The sequence below is a fragment of the Eubalaena glacialis genome, chromosome 18 (assembly GCF_028564815.1).
Source record: "Eubalaena glacialis isolate mEubGla1 chromosome 18, mEubGla1.1.hap2.+ XY, whole genome shotgun sequence".
NCBI lineage: Eukaryota > Metazoa > Chordata > Mammalia > Artiodactyla > Balaenidae > Eubalaena > Eubalaena glacialis.
Genome location: NC_083733.1, coordinates 28,283,997 through 28,301,681, shown reverse-complemented (window position 1 = coordinate 28,301,681; position 17,685 = coordinate 28,283,997). Strand labels below are relative to the sequence as shown.

General features: G+C 41.0%; 2 protein-coding genes across 16 annotated transcripts in view; one reads left to right on the top strand and one right to left on the bottom strand.

Annotated features, from left to right (window-relative positions):
- PSME3IP1 (proteasome activator subunit 3 interacting protein 1) overlaps positions 1-11,119 on the bottom strand; it is a 44,941-nt gene extending 33,822 nt beyond the window's left edge. For 2 of the 12 annotated variants that reach the window (XM_061173994.1, XM_061174005.1), the window contains exons 1-2: positions 10,900-11,098; positions 181-322 (exon numbers count right to left, since the gene is read on the bottom strand). In XM_061173994.1, coding sequence (XP_061029977.1) covers positions 181-307 — 127 coding nt within the window. In that variant the 5' untranslated portion in view covers positions 308-322; positions 10,900-11,098. Of the gene's footprint in view, positions 1-180; positions 323-719; positions 816-5,146; positions 5,217-6,636; positions 6,658-10,111; positions 10,225-10,836 lie in introns of those variants that run through there. The other 10 variants (XM_061173998.1, XM_061173997.1, XM_061174001.1 and 7 more) reach the window with 10 other exon arrangements.
- A 254-nt stretch (positions 11,120-11,373) lies between these two features.
- RSPRY1 (ring finger and SPRY domain containing 1) overlaps positions 11,374-17,685 on the top strand; it is a 46,224-nt gene continuing 39,912 nt past the window's right edge. For 2 of the 4 annotated variants that reach the window (XM_061172965.1, XM_061172968.1), the window contains exon 1: positions 11,374-11,505. The gene's annotated coding sequence lies outside the window, so the exon portion shown is untranslated. Of the gene's footprint in view, positions 11,506-11,730; positions 11,843-17,685 lie in introns of those variants that run through there. The other 2 variants (XM_061172966.1, XM_061172967.1) reach the window with 2 other exon arrangements.

Genomic DNA, 17,685 nt, shown 5'->3' with positions numbered 1-17,685 from the left:
AATCTCCTGGAAGACAGTGTGGCAGAGTGGAAAGGGCAAAGATGTGAGGACCCTGGTTCTGCTCCCAGCTATGGAGGCCTTACATAGGTCCCTTGAGCCTCAGTTTCTCTACTCTAAAGCGAAGACATTAATACCCACTTTGCAGGGTTGTAAGGATTAAAGGTCTACAAGCCTCTATACCTTCTGGATCTTCAGGTTTTCGAACTTTCTCCCATTCTTCTTGCCTCCTTTTGCGCCGTTCATCTAATTCTGCCTCAGACACAAACCTCTTTTTGATAACAAGGTTACCATCATCCCCTCCATCCATAATGGAACAATCAGTCTACCAAAAAAAAAAAAAAAAAAAAATTTCAAGTGAGAACTGCAATTAAAATTCCAAAGAGAAACAAGAAGATTGAGCTCTGTCTCCCCCAGCAATAGACTACCTCAAAACTCCTTTCAACCTTGAATTGAGAAATCCTCAAGCAGTTTAATTTACAGGCCACTGATGAAAGCACATGATTACATTTTCCTAATGTATCAAGTAGTTTTATCAACATCTATGTTATCTACAAATTCAGCGAGAGGACCTGGAATAATTCTCATGATATGCCACAGTAAACCTTACATTCCAGATTTTTCTCTGTCCCTCTAATATAGACAAATTGGCCTCCTGGGCACCCTGACATTGTTCCTTCTCGAAATTCCTGTTTCAGGGATATTACACCACCTTGATTCACCTGTTTTTATTTCCAAGTAGATTCTGAAAGGAGAAACTCAGATATTCAAGGAGCCTTAGAGATGAGTCTAGTCCGTTCAGCAGGGAAGTGATATGCCTAGAGGCACACAGACCAAGAGTGGAGAAAGTAAGACTAGAAGAACCCAGATCTCCCCACTTCAGGTTCCATGTCCTCTGTACTCTACTAAAATGACTCCTCTTTCATCTCTTCCTGACCTTCCTCCCTGTAAACTCCAAATCTGCCCCACTTAAGATTCTATCCTCCATCCTTCTTTTTTCTCATTCCCACAATGACCTCAACCACTTTATGCACTTTAGGCCCAGGGAAGTTAGGTCACTTGTCTAAGGTGATAAAGGTGGTGAATGGTGGAGCTGAGAATCAAATCCAGGCCTGAGAGCAAAAATTCATACTCTTACCCACTTCACCATACCCCTTCCCAGAAACCAGGGATCCTCCTTGAAAAGAAGGACATGTCAATTTCAGCTTTCTTCCTACATCAAATTCCAATGCAGAGAATGTTCATGAAACATTTTTCTCTAGTAAAGACGAAAATGGAAACTGAGAAAATAAATCCAAACATGGAGAACAAAAGAATAGTCTCCGCCTAAATCCTACTGTTGAAGTTTAGTTCAACGAAACAACAATGAGAACATTTTTAAATTTACTAGAAAGAAAACCAAATCAATTGACAGAAGCTGTTGCTCCCACCTAAAGCCCACAACCTGGACACTTTTGATTTAGCATTACTTGATGTCTCCAGCCAGAGGCCTATTACAGAAACAGAATTGTTCTGTCTCTGTGACCATGCCAAAAATTCCTCAAGTTCTGCATAATGACCTCTTATGGAACAAGAGCCAACATTTTCTTAAATCTCTCTAGCAGAGAAAACATCAACTATGTAGAACTCTAATGGATGGGAGAGATATATTGGGTCCTCAATGTCTCCTTTCTTAGCTGTAGCTCTCCTTTCTCACCCTAAATTGGCTGTCCTCTCACCCTTATTTCCTGGTAAATAATTCAGAGTGCAACAGGTCCTTATAGCCCACCTCAAACAATTCTCCATCTGGCAACAGAACCCACCATACATACCCAGGAGATTTTCATCCAACCCATACTTTAAAACTGTACTCCCTTCCAGGCAGCTGACTCTCTCTCTGAGCAGATCTGACTGGTAGGATAGTTCTTCCTTAAACTTAACTGAAATCTGTCTCCCTATAAATTCCACACACAGGTTCAATCCACTGGGACTACACAAAAGGAGCCAAATCCCTTTTTCAACATGACAACGCTGCAGTTGTTTGAAGACAACTCCCATTTTCCTCCTAATTTGTCACTTTTCTAGGTCAAACATTTCTAGTTCCTTTAATCTTATAAAATAGAGAAAAAAGTGTCTCAAAGCAGTGAACTTAACAAATTGCATATGATGTAAACCTGGGAAATAAATTTTAGGATATGGTAATGCAACTGGTATGCCATTAAATGCATCTCTTCACTCTCGTTACACTTAAAAAATGAAAATATAATATTAATACTGAAAGAACTCTTTTAAAAAGCCAAAATAAAAACCTAGAATCTTACATGCTTCGATCTAAACAAGAATTCAGAGACTCTTAAGATTATTCTTATAATGTAAAATTAAGGAAATAAAACCATTTATTTAATTTTCATAGCCTGTTGAGTTTTTGGAAAAAAAAGAACCTACCTTCATTTAACTTTAACAAAGATCCCTGAAACTCAAGGGACAGAGCCTTTAGGATACATGTAAACAAGGGTTTGAATTTGAAACAGAAACTCTAGAAAAATAAGAATCTTCCCAACATTTATCAATTACTTTTGGTAAAAGACAAATTTATGGGATTCCAAGACATTCTTACTCTCCTTTTCATCAATCTTTTCTCAAAAGTGTTAGAATTCGGGATTTCCCTGGTAGCACAGTGGTTAAGAATCCACCTGCCAATGCAGGGAACACAGGTCCGATCCCTGGTCCGGGAAGATCCCACATGCCGTGGAGCAACTAAGCCCGTGTGCCACAACTACTGAGCCCACATGCCACAACTACTGAAGCCCGCATGCCTAGAGCCCGTGCTCTGCAACAAGAGAAGCCACCGCAATGAGAAGCCCACGCACCTCAACGAAGAGTAGCCCGCGCTCGCCTCAACTAGAGAAAGCCTGCGAGCAGCAACAAAGACCCAACGCAGCCAATAAATAAATAAATAGAGATTTTTTTAAAAAAGTGTTAGAATTCAACTTCTACCCAAAGAGTTTAGCCTGTGCTATTTCCCCATCTTTCACAAATAAGGACAAAATCAAGGATCACCGTTGGCTAATGAAAATGAAAACAAGGCAGAAGCACATTAAAAAAAGGAAATTTAAAGACAATGGATTTAGAATTTGACAGAGAAACTCTACTTCTCTCAAAGGGTTGATTTCCTAAGAAAACACTCACACAGTAAAAACTAATGAACACTTGTAAAAAATCTGTTCTTTATTTTTTTTTTTTTTAATAAATTTATTTATTTATTTAGCAGTTTGTGGGCTCCAGAGTACAGGCTCAATAGTTGTGGCGCACAGGCTTAGTTGCTCCGTGGCATGTGGGATCTTCCCACACCTGGGCTCGAACCCGTGTCCCCTGCATTGGCAAGCGGATTCTTAACCACTGCGCCACCAGGGAAGTCCAAAACTCTGTTCTTTAAAGCTAATATAATCCTGACATTCCCTCATTCCCAAAATAAAACAAGATGGCCACACCTAATTACAATAAATTTCTGTGAGTTTAAAAGGGCCAAGGGCTTCCCTGGTGGCGCAGTGGTTGAGAATCTGCCTGCCAATGCAGCGGACACGGGTTCGAGTCCTGGTCTGGGAAGATCCCACATGCCGCGGAGCAACTAGGCCCGTGAGCCACAACTACTGAGCCTGCGCGTCTGGAGCCTGTGCTCCGCGACAAGAGAGGCCGCGACAGTGAGAGGCCCGCGCGCCGCGATGAACAGTGGTCCCCGCTCGCCGCAACTAGAAAAAGCCCTCGCACAGAAACGAAGACCCAACACACCCAAAAATAAATAAACAAATAAATAAATTTTTTAAAAAAGGGGCCAAGACTAAACCATAGACTGCTTTATCCATCTCTTTCTTCAATTTGCACATCTTCTGTAGGTCCTCATTCCCTGGCACTTCAACTACTGTTGTTCCCTTCTTGCCTTCAATGCCACCAGTGGCCCTCTGGCTAATTAATTTTTATATTAGGAGAAGTTAAACGACAGAAAATGTTCATGAACAAGTGGTCATACTCCTGAGTATTCTGGATAATATTCAGAATACTTCTTCTCCAGAAATATTCAGGTCTTTTCAGGATTCAAAACTTCACTGTCAATAAATATTGCCAAGAAGTCAGCTTAACTTCAGACACCTTTCACTACAACCTAATCTAATTCAACCAATATATAACAAATACCTTCTGCTGCAGTCTCCTTACAAGAGGTAATGATACAGGTAATGATGAAGACTATAGACTCTGAGATCAAGAGACCTCGGTTCTGCCACTTATAAGTTGTATGATCCTGGACAAGTCACTTAACTCCTCTGAGCCTTAGTTTCCTAATCCACAGATTGCACTCACCAATGGGGATTAAAATAGTACTGCACAACATAAAGCTTTTGTGAGGATAACAAGAGAATTCATGTAAAGCACTTAGCACAGTGTTTGGCACCTGCTTAAAAATGCTTTGAAAGGTTTGCCATTACTACAAAGTGCTATGCTAAGCTCTGGTTATGGGAGTGAGAGAAATACTGTCTGCACTCAAGGAGTGCAGGCGAAATAAATCAGTGACATAAACAACCATGATATGTGAAGTGGGAAAGGGACCACAACAGAGATTAGGAAAAACGTACATGGATACATATTTGGTAATTCTATATTTCCCCTTTACTGTGGTTCTCTCTTTTACTGTTTTATTATTAATTCAATTTAAATAAACTCAACATTGTGCTTGCTGAATGCTGAACTGTGTCCAGCACTGTGCCAAATTCTATGGGGTGATAAAGAAAATAAACGTTAAGAGTTAATACTCTTGCACTAGTTAATACCAGATAATAGTGTATGTAATAAATTACCAAAGTGAACAGTACAGGTAAGAGGCAGTAATGAAGGGAACAAATATGGATCAATCAAGTTTCCCAGGCTGAAAACCTGGGCATATATCTACACTCCTTTTTCCTTTTTCCCTTACATGCCACCAGTCTCCAAGTTCTGTTATTTCTACCTCATAATGATCTCTTTCTAATTCATCCTCTCCTTTAAGAGTCCTTTCCTTTCTAATCTCTTCTTTTCAGGGCCTCATCTTGCATAAACTACTGCAAGAGCATTCCATTAGTCTCCCTGTTTCTCCTCTGGCCCCCATTCCAGCTATTTATTACTCTACTATAGCACTTACCCATTGTGTTTTATCATTTATGACTATTCCAACAGCTCTTTTTATTCACAGTGCTTATTAGCACAGTGTCTGCCATACGTTAAATATAAAGACATACTTATTGAATAAACCAACCATGGAGAGGATCTGAAGAATCTGAGCAGGGAGGAATGCTCTCACATGAATATTCTTAGATACTGTCCAATGTAAATTATAGAAAATGGTAGTCATTAAACAAATATTCACCAAAGCGTCTTTGTCCCATAGGGAATTCTATTCAAACACTATACAACTTGTGCAATAGGAAACACAAGACCAAAGATTACATCACGTTACTATATTAGATAACTGACATCTTCTTCAAGAATAACTCTTGCGGGACTTCCCTGGTGGTGCAGTGGTTAAGAATCTGCCTGCCAATGCAGGGGACACGGGTTCGAGCCCTGGTCTAGGAAGATCCCACATGCCACGGAGCAACTAAGCCCATACACCACAACTACTGAGCCTGCACTCTAGAGCCCGCGAGCCACAACTACTGAGCCCGCGTGCCACAACTACTGAAGCCCATGCGCCTAGAGCCCGTGCTCCTCAATGAGAGGCCACCACAATGAGAAGCCCGCGCACCGCAACGAAGAGTAGCCCCCGCTCGCTGCGACTACAGAAAGCCCGTGCGCAGCGATGAAGACCCAACGCATCCAAAAATAAATAATTTTTTAAAAAAACTCTTGCTACTTTCCTTTAATTTCAACTGACTAAAAAAATGCTCTCACACTAAGCAATAAATATTTCCCACACAAAGCATTTTACTCTGAAGAGTCCAACATTCACTGTTTATTCTGCATTAGAAAGGTGATGAGTACCCACAACTTACCTTCTTCTGCAAGTAGACAGAGAAACCAGAAATTAAAGTGTCTATTTCAAATTCCTACAGCCTATCTAATTTTTCACAAGTCTCTTATTTTCCTCTTTTGTTTGCTAGAATAATTTAAAACAAAACACAAACAAACAAAAGCCCAGGGGTGTGGGGATCTAATTATAAAAATTCATTCAGGGATGAAGAGGATTTACATTGGGAATGCTTATTTTGTCTTTACTGTGTTTAATTTTAGAAAGAATAAATGCTGTCAACTTTCCTTTACTCACATAGCTTTTTTGCATGTTCCTTTACTCACATAGCTTTTTTGACTCAAGTTTAATTATCAAATTAAACATTACATTATTTTTAAAAGGATTATTTACGTTCTTCAAATATGGAATTCATGGAAAACCAAAACCATACCAAAATCACTTTGTCTCAACTTAAAAGTTTCAAACTGATGCAAAGAGTTTTCAAATTTGCTTGACAGCCAAAGAAACAAAGTTCTTATATTTCAAGCTGAAGTAAATGTTAAACACTGCACTACTGTATTTGTACTGGAGACTGAAGTATTTAATTTCCAGGTTGGTGGGACAGAATGACAGAATGGACTCACACATAGCATGCTATACAAGTTTTAAAAAACAAAACTTACATTGCTGCTCCCAAAATAATTGCTATTGTTGACCTGAAAATTATTCCATTTAGCTCGTGCCATGATACAGATTAATGAGATCTGGTTTCCTATGGAACTGAATTTTGTGATGGCAGACTACCTAAGTGTTTACATCACTAGCCACCATACGCTCCTAATTTCTAACATTAGATACACTGTACGTGTAAAAATACACCAGGGAGGATCAGATCTCTGTGTTATGGTGTTCTAAGGCTTCCCTCTGGGGAGCAAAAACAATAGGTCAATCCACTTTCTTTCTGTCAGTAAATATACTTAAGTACCGCTCTTTCAACATTTTTATCCTGATGTTCAAGTCACATGGGATTTCAAAATGCAGGACAGCAACTAAGAGGAATTTGTCATCTGGCAAACTCAAAAATATTCCAAATAAAGACTGCTTTCTGGCCAGAAGGCACTTCTACCAAGCTACAGCAGTTTAGATCAAGCCAACTTTCCCTGTATTATAAAACTTCAGGGACTTCCCTGGTGGCGCAGTGGTTAAGAATCCGCCTGCCAAGGCAGAGGACACGGGCTCTATCCCCGGTCTGGGAAGATCCCACACGCCACGGAGCAACTAAGCCCATGTGCCACAACTACTGAAGCCTGCGTGCCTAAAGCCCGTGCTCTGCAACCAGAGAAGCCACAGCAATGAGAAGCCCGCGCACCGCAACCAAGAGTAGCCCCCGCTCACGGCAACTAGAGAAAGCCCGCGGGCAGCAACGAAGACCCAACGCAGCCAAACATAAATAAATAAATAAATAAAACTTCAGAGAATGAATGACAACTACTAACAGAGAACACTTTGTCAGCACTTATTACTAGACAAAGTAATCCTTAGTCACTCTTCTAACACTGAGGCTTATTTAACCTATTCCACTAGCAAAGGAGACTAAAGAATCTCAAAATGAAGGTACACCATAAGCAATGTAATTCATATTTAGAATGTTTACTATAAAGAGCAATTTGAAGTAAACTTCTGGTTGTCTAGGCATCTAAAAAACACATGAAGTTAAAAGTTAAAAAAAAAACTAAATATACATTTATCTTTCCATAGCACAAGAAAAAAATCTCATCATATGTGCATTTACCCTGAATTCATCTATATCCACTGGAAGAAAAAAAGAGAACTTAAATATTGGTTCCCTTAGCTAATTCTCAGCTCCCCAATTCGTGTGTGCCTCTCAGAGTATAAATACTTCCCTCACTATGTGTGATTCTAATATTAGTTATATTTTTTTACACATTGTAATTCCTAAATGCAAACGAACTACTTCATCTGGGACTCAAAGGAAGAAAAACAGCATCTGTTTCAAAGCTGGAGGAAAATCTGGCCATGCTGGAATTTTGCTGCACTGGTATACCTACATCCAACATGGTGCCTCCCTAAAAGTTTTTCGAGGATAGCTTTGATTACACACTATTTTACCATCTGGGCTAACTTTGGAACCTAACCCACACTAAATCATACTCCTTCCCACCCCCACCCTCCAGGCTTTATGTATCTCCTCTCTTAAGGCCAAATTTAAAAAAGAAAAAAAAAGGTTTTACATTACACCAATTATACAAGGCCCACTAACTCATTCAGCTGTATTTTTGAAGTAAATCTTTACAGGGAACCTATTATGTGCAAGGCACAGTGTTAGGTAGTAAACTGGCACTACTTTTTAGCAAGTGAGGAACTTGCATTCAATAAAAGAGATAAGGTTGGTACATGAGCAATTTAAGGAAATGCAGAATGAGGTTAAATGCTCTAAGAGAATAGAAGTTAGATAAGGAAGACTAGAAAAAAAGCACAGGGGAAGCTTAATTTTGCAGCTATGACACTGCACAGTGAAAAGTGGTGGAAGTTTAGATATATTAAGAAAAATTATCTTTAACTCAAGTTTCCCTGAAATGACATATTTCACACTCTAAAATCAAAATCAAAGGGGGCTTTCATTTCCAGAAATAGTGGGCTAGGTAATTGAGACCAATCCCCTACCTCTATGATAAGTAAAACTGGAAGAATTTTTTAAAATAATTTTTAAACAAATAGAAAAGCTAACAAGATGGTAAAGAATTTGCCCAAAAACCCAAGACAAGGTGAAAACCAGATTAAGTCCAATATTCAAACTGGTTTTCATCCCAAGGATTTCTCTGATCTTGAAAGCTGCTGTTTTGGTGCCCTTGTGAAGCAAAACTCAAAAGCAGGGAGCCCACCCAGGATGTGCGGAGTCTGATAACCACCTTTTTCTCCATCTTAATCTGGTACCCCAAAGAACTACACCATCAAGGTAAAGGTGAACTGGTAAGAAAAAAAGCAGGAATAATAGGTAACAGAAACAGACCCAAAGGAAATTTACATTCCCAAAGGAATTAACATATATAGATTACAAAACAACTATGATTACCATGTTTAAAGAAATAAAAACCAAGCCTCAAAATTAATAGCAGAGAATAAGAAACTGTAAGACAGTGGCATGGCACATTTGAAAAGAAAAAAAAAAAAATAGAACTTCAGTAACTAAAACATGCAATAACTGAATTTAAGATTGCAACAGATGAGTTTAGTAACAGGTTAGAAATAACCTATGAGAGAATTAATAAAGAAGAAATTATCCAGAATATAGTATAGAAAAATAAAAAGAGTAAGAGGCATAAAGAAGAGAGTGAAAAGGTCTATGTTAAATCAATAAAAAAGAAAGATAAACAACAGGGCAGAAGCAATACATGAATATAAAATGGCTGAGAATTTTACAGAACTAATGAAAGACACCAATCCACAAATTAATAAGTGTAATAAACACCAAACTAATTGAACAGAAACAAATCCATAGTTGCATACATCATAATGAAAATGCAGAAAACCAAAGACAAGCACAAAATAATCTGTAAAACACATCCTATAGTAAAAAGTGATCCAGATCATATTTGACAATTAAGACAAAGCACGTACAAAAGGTGATCAACAGTGAGCACAGTGAAATTGTTTAATTTAGCTGCCACGAAGACATAATTACACACAACTGAGTCTATGGCTGAACCATGCACTTAAATTACTTCATTTACCAGATACGTGGTTTTCAATTTCTGAAGCAGCAGCTTGATTCTAACCAAAACAGCAAGATTCTTAGAAGCTAAAGGTAAAGACTGCTAACCAGGTAAATGGTATTGACATAATTCTTCCTTTCTTACAACCACGAAGAATTTCTCACCTGAGGCACCAAGACCTCAGGTGAAAAAGATAATTGGGCAGCCTCTGCTTTCAGACCCTTACAAATTGTTAACCTCAAGCTCCATCTGAAAGACTGTACAAGCTGCCTTTACCTCAGCTCAATTGCTTGTTATCAAAAAGGGGCCTACACACTAATTCCTCTCAAGGGTTTCAAAAGCAGTGCCTTCCAAACCATTTCACGGGGTCCTTGTTAACACAGCAATAAGGCAAACAGCTGAATGAATTATCAACAAATCTTACCCAACAGCTGGTACACAAGAGGTCATTGGGAATTCTGACCACCAGAGACGCACTTGGCTTCCTGGGTCCCACCCAAGACCCGAGTCCGACTATCTGGGGTGGGGTCCGAGAATCTGCATTTTAAAAGGGCCGCAGAAGCTCTTGTTTTCTACTAGTTTAAGAACCAGTGCTCTGAACGAATAGGTCTCCCCCTTTCCCGCCATGCGCACTGACATTCACCTGGGCCAGCAACTCTCAAACAAGACGCTTCAACCCGCGCGGTCTTAGTTTCCTAAATTTTCTGCAAAACGAGCACACCGGTTTGTTTTCTATTAGAAGAAAACGCACTGAGCACATCTACTGGTACATGGTACATAATAAATGTTTCTCCTCCTGCGCTAATTCTGTGACTCAATCATTTCCAACCAGGCACCCCCCACATCTCCCGAGGAGCCTGGAGCCGTTCCAAGACCTCTGGGACAAGAGGCCGCTCCTCACCTGGAGCCTGGGTGGCCCCACCTGACAGAAAAGGTAGAGGGGAGCCGACTAGAGGCCCAAAGTCCCAGGACCGCTTGAAAGGGTCGGCATCCTCCTCCACAGGACCTGAAGGCATTCCCGCGGGCTCCCTCGGCTTCCCTCAGGCTGGGCCCCGCAAGCCCCTGTCCCCGGTGACTCAGAACACTAGGCGAGAGAGCGGACTGAGGGCAGACCTGGCCCTAAACCTCTCATCAGACGCAGCCCCTCACCTCCGGAGCGAGAAAGCCGGAGCCCAGGTCTCGCTGCCTGGCCAGGGCCCAGGCCGCACTCACCTACCAGCGTGCGGGAGGCGAGACCCCCTCACCTCGGCGGCGCCCACCCCAAACCGCCACCGCAAGGGCCGCTCGCTCTTAAGGAAAAAGAAAAAGAAAGAAAGTAAAAACAGAAAGAAAGCAAGAAAAACAGCCTTTGCTTTTATATTTCTTCCGACCCTTCTCAGATTCCTTTTCCTCACCGCCACAACAGAGCTCCTCCCCCCTTCCGGCAGCGTAACCCAATCCGCACCTATCTTCCTCCCCAGGAGACAGATGGAAATCCGGTCCCTGGAAAGCTAGCGGGAGAGACTTGATTGGGCCATTCACACTTCAGCAAGGGGATTGGCCAGCTTCCTCCAGGGGGGCGGGCCGAGCGGCGATGACACGTGACGTGGTCTCTGAAAGATGATTGGCTGTCAGGAAGAGGGATTGCCACCGAGGAAGGGGCGTTTCCTAGGGGACTGAGGGAGGGCCTGGGCGGTACGAAGCGGGGGTGGGCCCAGCACGTAATGGCAGCGCCGTGGCCTCGCGTCCATCTTTACCGCTGTCTCGGACCTGTCACAAAGGAGTTGTGCCGCCGCCGCCGTCGCCTCTTCCCTCGGGTGGGCCCGGGAGCTGGAGAAAGTCAGTGCCGCAGCCCAGTCACGCTGCTCCGGGAAGCCCCTGGGGACGCGGAGTGGGGGGAACCCCAGGGCTGGGGACGTCCGTGAGGGAGGGGAACAGCCGCCCGAGTCTGCGGCGGAGAGACCGGACTGGGGCTGGGGGAGGTTCCGAGAAGGGGCCTGGGAGGGGGTGGCGTTGGGCAGAGCCCAGGAAACAGCCCGGAGGTCCTCCAGCGAGGGCCGTGCTGAAGGCGCCCGGAGAGGTTTCTGGAAGAGGGTGTTCCCCCTTTAGGGGGTTCTTGACCGAGGAGGTTGTTGGGGGTCGCCCTTCTGAGGAGGCCGCGGCTAAAGGGGCCCAGGTGAGAAGCAGGTAGCTCCTGGGAGGCTGCTGATACTTAGGAGTGCTCCTCAGGGGTTCCCAGGGTGGAGGAGGTAGGTGGGAGGACGCTTGGGGAGGGTTTCCTTTTGTGGAGTTTGAGGTTTAGGTGGCACGAGTGGGAGGTAGACCGTAGCCGGGGAAGCTTAGACGTGCCTTAGGGTCAAGAGACGCCTCAGAGAGAGAGACTAGGAGTTGGGAGCCAGAGGTAGCGGGTTCTACCTCGGAGGCCCCATGTGACAAATGGGTAAGGGCCTGGAGAGAGGGGATTTGCTGCGCGGTTCCGGGGAGAAAAGACCCCCATCCATAGGAAAGCCTGGATGGGGAATAGTGAGAGGGAAGCGGGAATGGCAAGCGTTTTCCTCTCAAACACAGGATTCAGCCGCTTCTGGGCATAGTGCAGGTGGAGTGGGGGAAGTCCGTCCCACCAGCACGCCCTGCGTGACTCTAGATCAGGCTTTTGTTCTACCTGCTACCTCAGTTTCCCTGTCTTTGGGGGCGGAGGTAGAGGCAGAAATGGTCCACTGAGACTCTGGCGTTCTATCCTGTATAGCTGTCTGAATGAGGTTGCTCCCCCTGGAGTGTTGTACTTTGAACTTCTAAAGGTTAGACGTGTCTATTTAACTGACTGAATAGAGTCCCTTGGTTGCCCAGGCCCCTTACCTACCATCTCCTCCTCCTTAACCTCCTTGGGTCTCTTCTGTAAAATAACAGTGTGTGAAAGTACTTTACAGACTACAAGCTGTGTGAAAGTAAAGTATTGTGATTCTACCATCAAAGGGGTTGCTGTTGAGAAATGAAAGTGAAGGCACTTTCTAAACTGTAAAGCAGTATGTAGATGTAAGGGATTAGCATTAATACACTTGTTGATCACCTGTGGAGTGCTGGGAGCCATATTGTACTGAAAGCTTCAAGGTTTACAGCTTTGTAGGTCATATAATCTTAAACCCATGATTTCAACCCCTGCTTAGATGGGGGTAGAGGGATTTCCAGTTTTGCTCCCAGAGTTTTAATTTACTTTGAACTTCTGATGGTACTGGCAGAAGATAGCCCTATGATATAATCTTTTCCTTCGGGAATTTTTTTTTCTGACAGCTGAAATTTTCCTGTAGGTAATTTGATCTCAATATTGTAAACTACCTCCCCTTTTCCCATATAAATGTATTTGTGGCCTTTGGATGTCTACAGGTAGTGAATATCATGTTTCCTCCCTCAGTTGTGATTTTATAAATGAGACCTCCTTTTTTTTCCATGAATACTATGCCTTCCTGTAGTAGCCCCAAACTATAGATTATGAGGCGCATTAGCAATTGCTTTTATATTTCTCTTCCACAGTGTTTTTTTCTACTTTTCACCATATATAGTTTGCATTTCCTGGGGTGACATCTTGCCTTGTAGCTCCCTCTGTGAGGTTATACGTACTGTGCCCATGTCTGACATTTTCCTAATTTTTGGTTAGTTGCATTTGTTAGAGCTGGTTTAACAAATATTTAGTAATTTGTGATTTTTGAAGTTTTTTTTTTTTTAACAAAAAGCCGACTTGAACTTCCTGTTTTTCTAATCTTATGTTCCATGAGTCTTTTTTGAAAAAATCACTGTGGTGATTTTGTGAGCTTTCTGTTTCCCAGGGTACATGTCGTCCAGACCTACTGCTTAAGGTCTGTGTCCTGCTTTTGCTGTTTTCATTATTTCTGTACTCCATGATTATTTTTACGTTATTGACTATAGGAAGTGTTCCAGCATACTCTATGTGGACTTTTTCTGCTTTGTCAGCAAAATAACTTTCCAGTTAGTAAATTGGCCAAGAATCAAGAGAAAATAAAAACTTAGCATTTTATGTAGTAGTATGTTATTCTGTAGTGAATAGGGGAAAATAACAACTTTGAAGTATGTTTTGGCAAGAGTATAATCAAAAAAAATCATTGTGTGTTCCTAAAGTGAATTTATTACAGTCTGTTTCAACTCATGAGCTTAATTCAGTCTATCAAGAATTGCCTATGCTTTTCCTAATAATGAAGTAATTTGTTATAATGAAATGAGAAGTCATTTTGCATTCTTTAAAATACAACTCTCTTGGACAATCTAGTACCTATATAGTTTGAAAAATTATTAGGAATTCTTGAGATGGTAACCACTATCACGCTACTTTTTTTTTTAATTAATTTATTTTTGGGGGGCTGTGTTGGGTCTTCGTTGCTGCGCGCAGTCTTTTCTCTCTAATTGCGGCGAGCGGGGGCTACTCTTCGTTGCAGGGTGTGGGCTTCTCATTGAGGTGGCTGCTCTTGCTGTGGAGCACAGGCTCTAGGCACGCGGGCTTCAGTAGTTGTGGCACGCGGGCTCTAGAGCACAGGCTCAGTAGTTGTGGCACATAGGCTTAGTTGCTCCGCGGCATGTGGGATCTTCCCGGACCAGGGATCGGACCTGTGTCCCCTGCATCGGCAGGCGGATTCTTAACCACTGCACCACCAGGGAAGTCCCACTATTAACGCTACTTTAAATTGGAAATTTTCTGTTTTGTGGTGGGATTCTTGTAAAGTAGGATGTGACTGTCACAGGGTTGCAAAAGTAAGTGAAAAGTCATTAGGCATCACAGACAGGAACCACAGTAGAACCACAGTAATCTATTTCAAAAGAGTTATGGCCGGGGAAGGGTGGGTAGTAAAGTATCTATTTAGCTTCTCTTCAAATATTTGGGCATTTTTCAAGGCATTTACCATTGAATTTGGATAGTTTTTTCCTGGTATGCAAGTTAGAAAATTGAAGAACAGAACAGTTCTGAAGTAGTAAATGCCATAACTTGGGCCACAACCTTAGGAGGAGACTTTCACAACTTTTAGGAAGGCAAAAAAGTGAATATGTTCCCTTTGGTTTATCTGTTCAATAAGTTGGCTTTTGATATAGTTTTCTTGCCAACCTTTATGATTAGAAAAAAAGTTCATATTTGTTATATTTTACTCTCAGTGTCCATTCCAAAAGGGAATGCTTGCTGGTTCGGTATGTGAAAGCATGTTTAACTGTAGATAACTATGATATATACAAGGCTAAATGAGATAAAGTTATCTAATAAATAGTGATAAGCTCTTAGAGAATATTCCCCTTTCTCCCTCTCTAAGCTTTTGAAAACTAAGAATGCATTTGAGACAGCAAAGGATTGATGCACTCCTTAAGTTTGTTAAGGAATGAACCCTGTATGTAGCTTTCTTATTGCTTGAAATTATAGTTTCCAAGCATAATTTCATGGGTCGTATACACATAAAGTAGAAGGTTTTGAAATACCTTACTTGGCAGGTTTATTATTACCTCAGTTTAATGTTTCAGTGTTAGTTTTTTTTTCTTACCCCTTCTACCTCCTGAAGAATTAAGTTTCCTCTTCTGTGCTCCTTTAATGCAGTGATTCTCAAAGTATGGCTCCTACCTGGCCCCTCTCCTTTTTTTCAATTCTTATTGCTTCATAGTTGCTCATACCTACCTATGCCTAAAGGCTACTTATTAATAACCTGCCAAGTAAATTATTAAGGATTACTAAAACATAATATTCATAAACCAAAACTAGCACAACATTAAAGAGTTTACTGTTGGCTCTAATACCTTTTTCTGCCAGGAAGTACTGTCATAGGAAACTTGGCACCAGTGCAAAGCTTCTTACATGTCATATGCAGAATGGGGATTCCTACAATATTCAGGAAGGGATGATGCTTATTTGGGATGCATCATCAGTATTGTCTCAAATTGATTTTGGTTTTTCATCGTGTTTCCTCTTTATTTTTCATTAGAGTTACTATTAGCTTCATCTTTATCAATTTAATTTATGGACTTTCAGTTAACCTTTCACTGTGTGGTCAGGGATATTTGTACGAACAATATTTTGGCTATTTAAGACATGAATATGTTGCAGTGCAAATATAAATCCTTCATTCCTCTTTTGCTAATGCTGATTTATACAGTCACCTAAAAACTTGCTCCTGTGGAGATACTTGAATATTACTAAGTTCCTTTTCCACTGGAAGAATGGTGGAGCGAGAGGCCTCCTCCTAGTGAACCTGACACTATATGCATGGGCTTCTGTGGCAGGTGCTGTATTATGGGTTGGGCACTCTGTGTTGTCTGTCCTTCATCCCTTTAAGAAGAGCACGAGGGACCTTTTTTCATCTTTGCTCTGTGCCTGGCATATAAGCATTAGATTCATATTTATTGAGTGATGTTGTCTCAGCTTCTCAAAGAGATAAATATGTTTTTTACAGATTTTTTTAAACATTTTTATTGGAGTATAATTGCTTTACAATGGTGTGTTAGTTTCTGCTTTATAACAAAGTGAATCAGTTATACATATACATATATCCCCTTTACAGATTTTAGAATAAACTCACTTAAAATGCTTATTGAATACCTGTTAGGTTCTGGTAGGTATACAGTCGAGTGTGCAATTGAGTGTTTTCAGACACCACTTTTAAGTGGATCTCATTAAGGAAAGTGTTGCTATTCATACTGTTTACATATTTTGTTTGCTTTTCTTAATAGCAAAGAGTTTCCTATAACAGAAAAATCCTTTTTCTTCAGATTTGTTAATCATGTATGTGTTTGAATGACACTATATTATTTCCTGTTATTTGGTCTCCTGGAGGTGAAAATCCCAAACAGCATGGAGTATTACATTTGTTTTTCTCCTCTGTATGGTAGCCATCATTACCACTTACCTCAGTTCTTCCTTAGCATTTCCTTTTTGGGTCCAAGGCAAATTTTTCAACCTTTGAGACCAGACAGGGATTATTCATTTCTCCTTTTTTTTTTTTTTTTCTCTCTTTTTTATTGTTATTTGCTTCTGGAAATCCCTTACTCTGTCCTAGCCATAAATACTCCTTCTCTAACAGTTCAACCAGAAAAATTATCTACTTTTCCCTCAAAGATGTACTTTCTTAAACCAACCTCAGTGCATAAGAGAAGTATCAGAATCATTCAGTGCTTTTCCCAGACAACTTGAAGGTTACAATCCAGGGGATAAGAATACTCTATGTGACTTAAACCTCAAGTGCCCAGTGCCACTGCAGACAGTTTTGGACACCTGGATGACATGTAAAAATATCTTATCAGAGCTGCCTTTCCTTTTGGGGGAAAAGTGAAGTTCCAACCAAATATTTCACAATCTTTCACTTCCCTTTCCCCTGAATATCAGATACCTTAGAGTCTAGAGACAAAAAATGCTCTTGTTAAAATGTCTTTAGGTGGTTTCTGTTTCAACTGGCAAGTGTACTCTTGATATACAATACACCTTTCTTATCTACTTTGCTACCAAAGAATCTTGTTGCCCTCCAAGTTTTCCCCATTTAAATACAAGAAAATTGTGGTCATTGGGGCGTCCTGCAGGATATTTTAAAAGCAAATATATTTCTGGGTAAGTTTCCCTATCTTGATAGGGTTTGAGTTATACAGGTATACGCACTAGACAAAGTTCAGCACATACATGCTTAAGACCTGTACATTTTATTACATATAAATGTAACCTCAAAACATATTGAAGTCCAGTTAGTGATATGCATACTGAATTTTTTAGGGGGAAGTATACTGATGCCTTTGAAATGCATCAAAAAAAATAGGTGGATTGATGATGGATAGAGATGTGTAGAGATGTGATAAAGCAAGTATAGTAAAATGTAAATGGTAGAATCTAGGTGGTGGGTATATAGGTGTTCACTGTAAAATTCACCTTTGCTATATGTTTGAAATTTTTCATAATAAAATGTTGGAGGGGCATAGTGAACATTAACACTAGAAGCTACCACTTGTAATGCATTCACTGTCTTAGGGGAAAAATCCAAAACATTTTCTAAG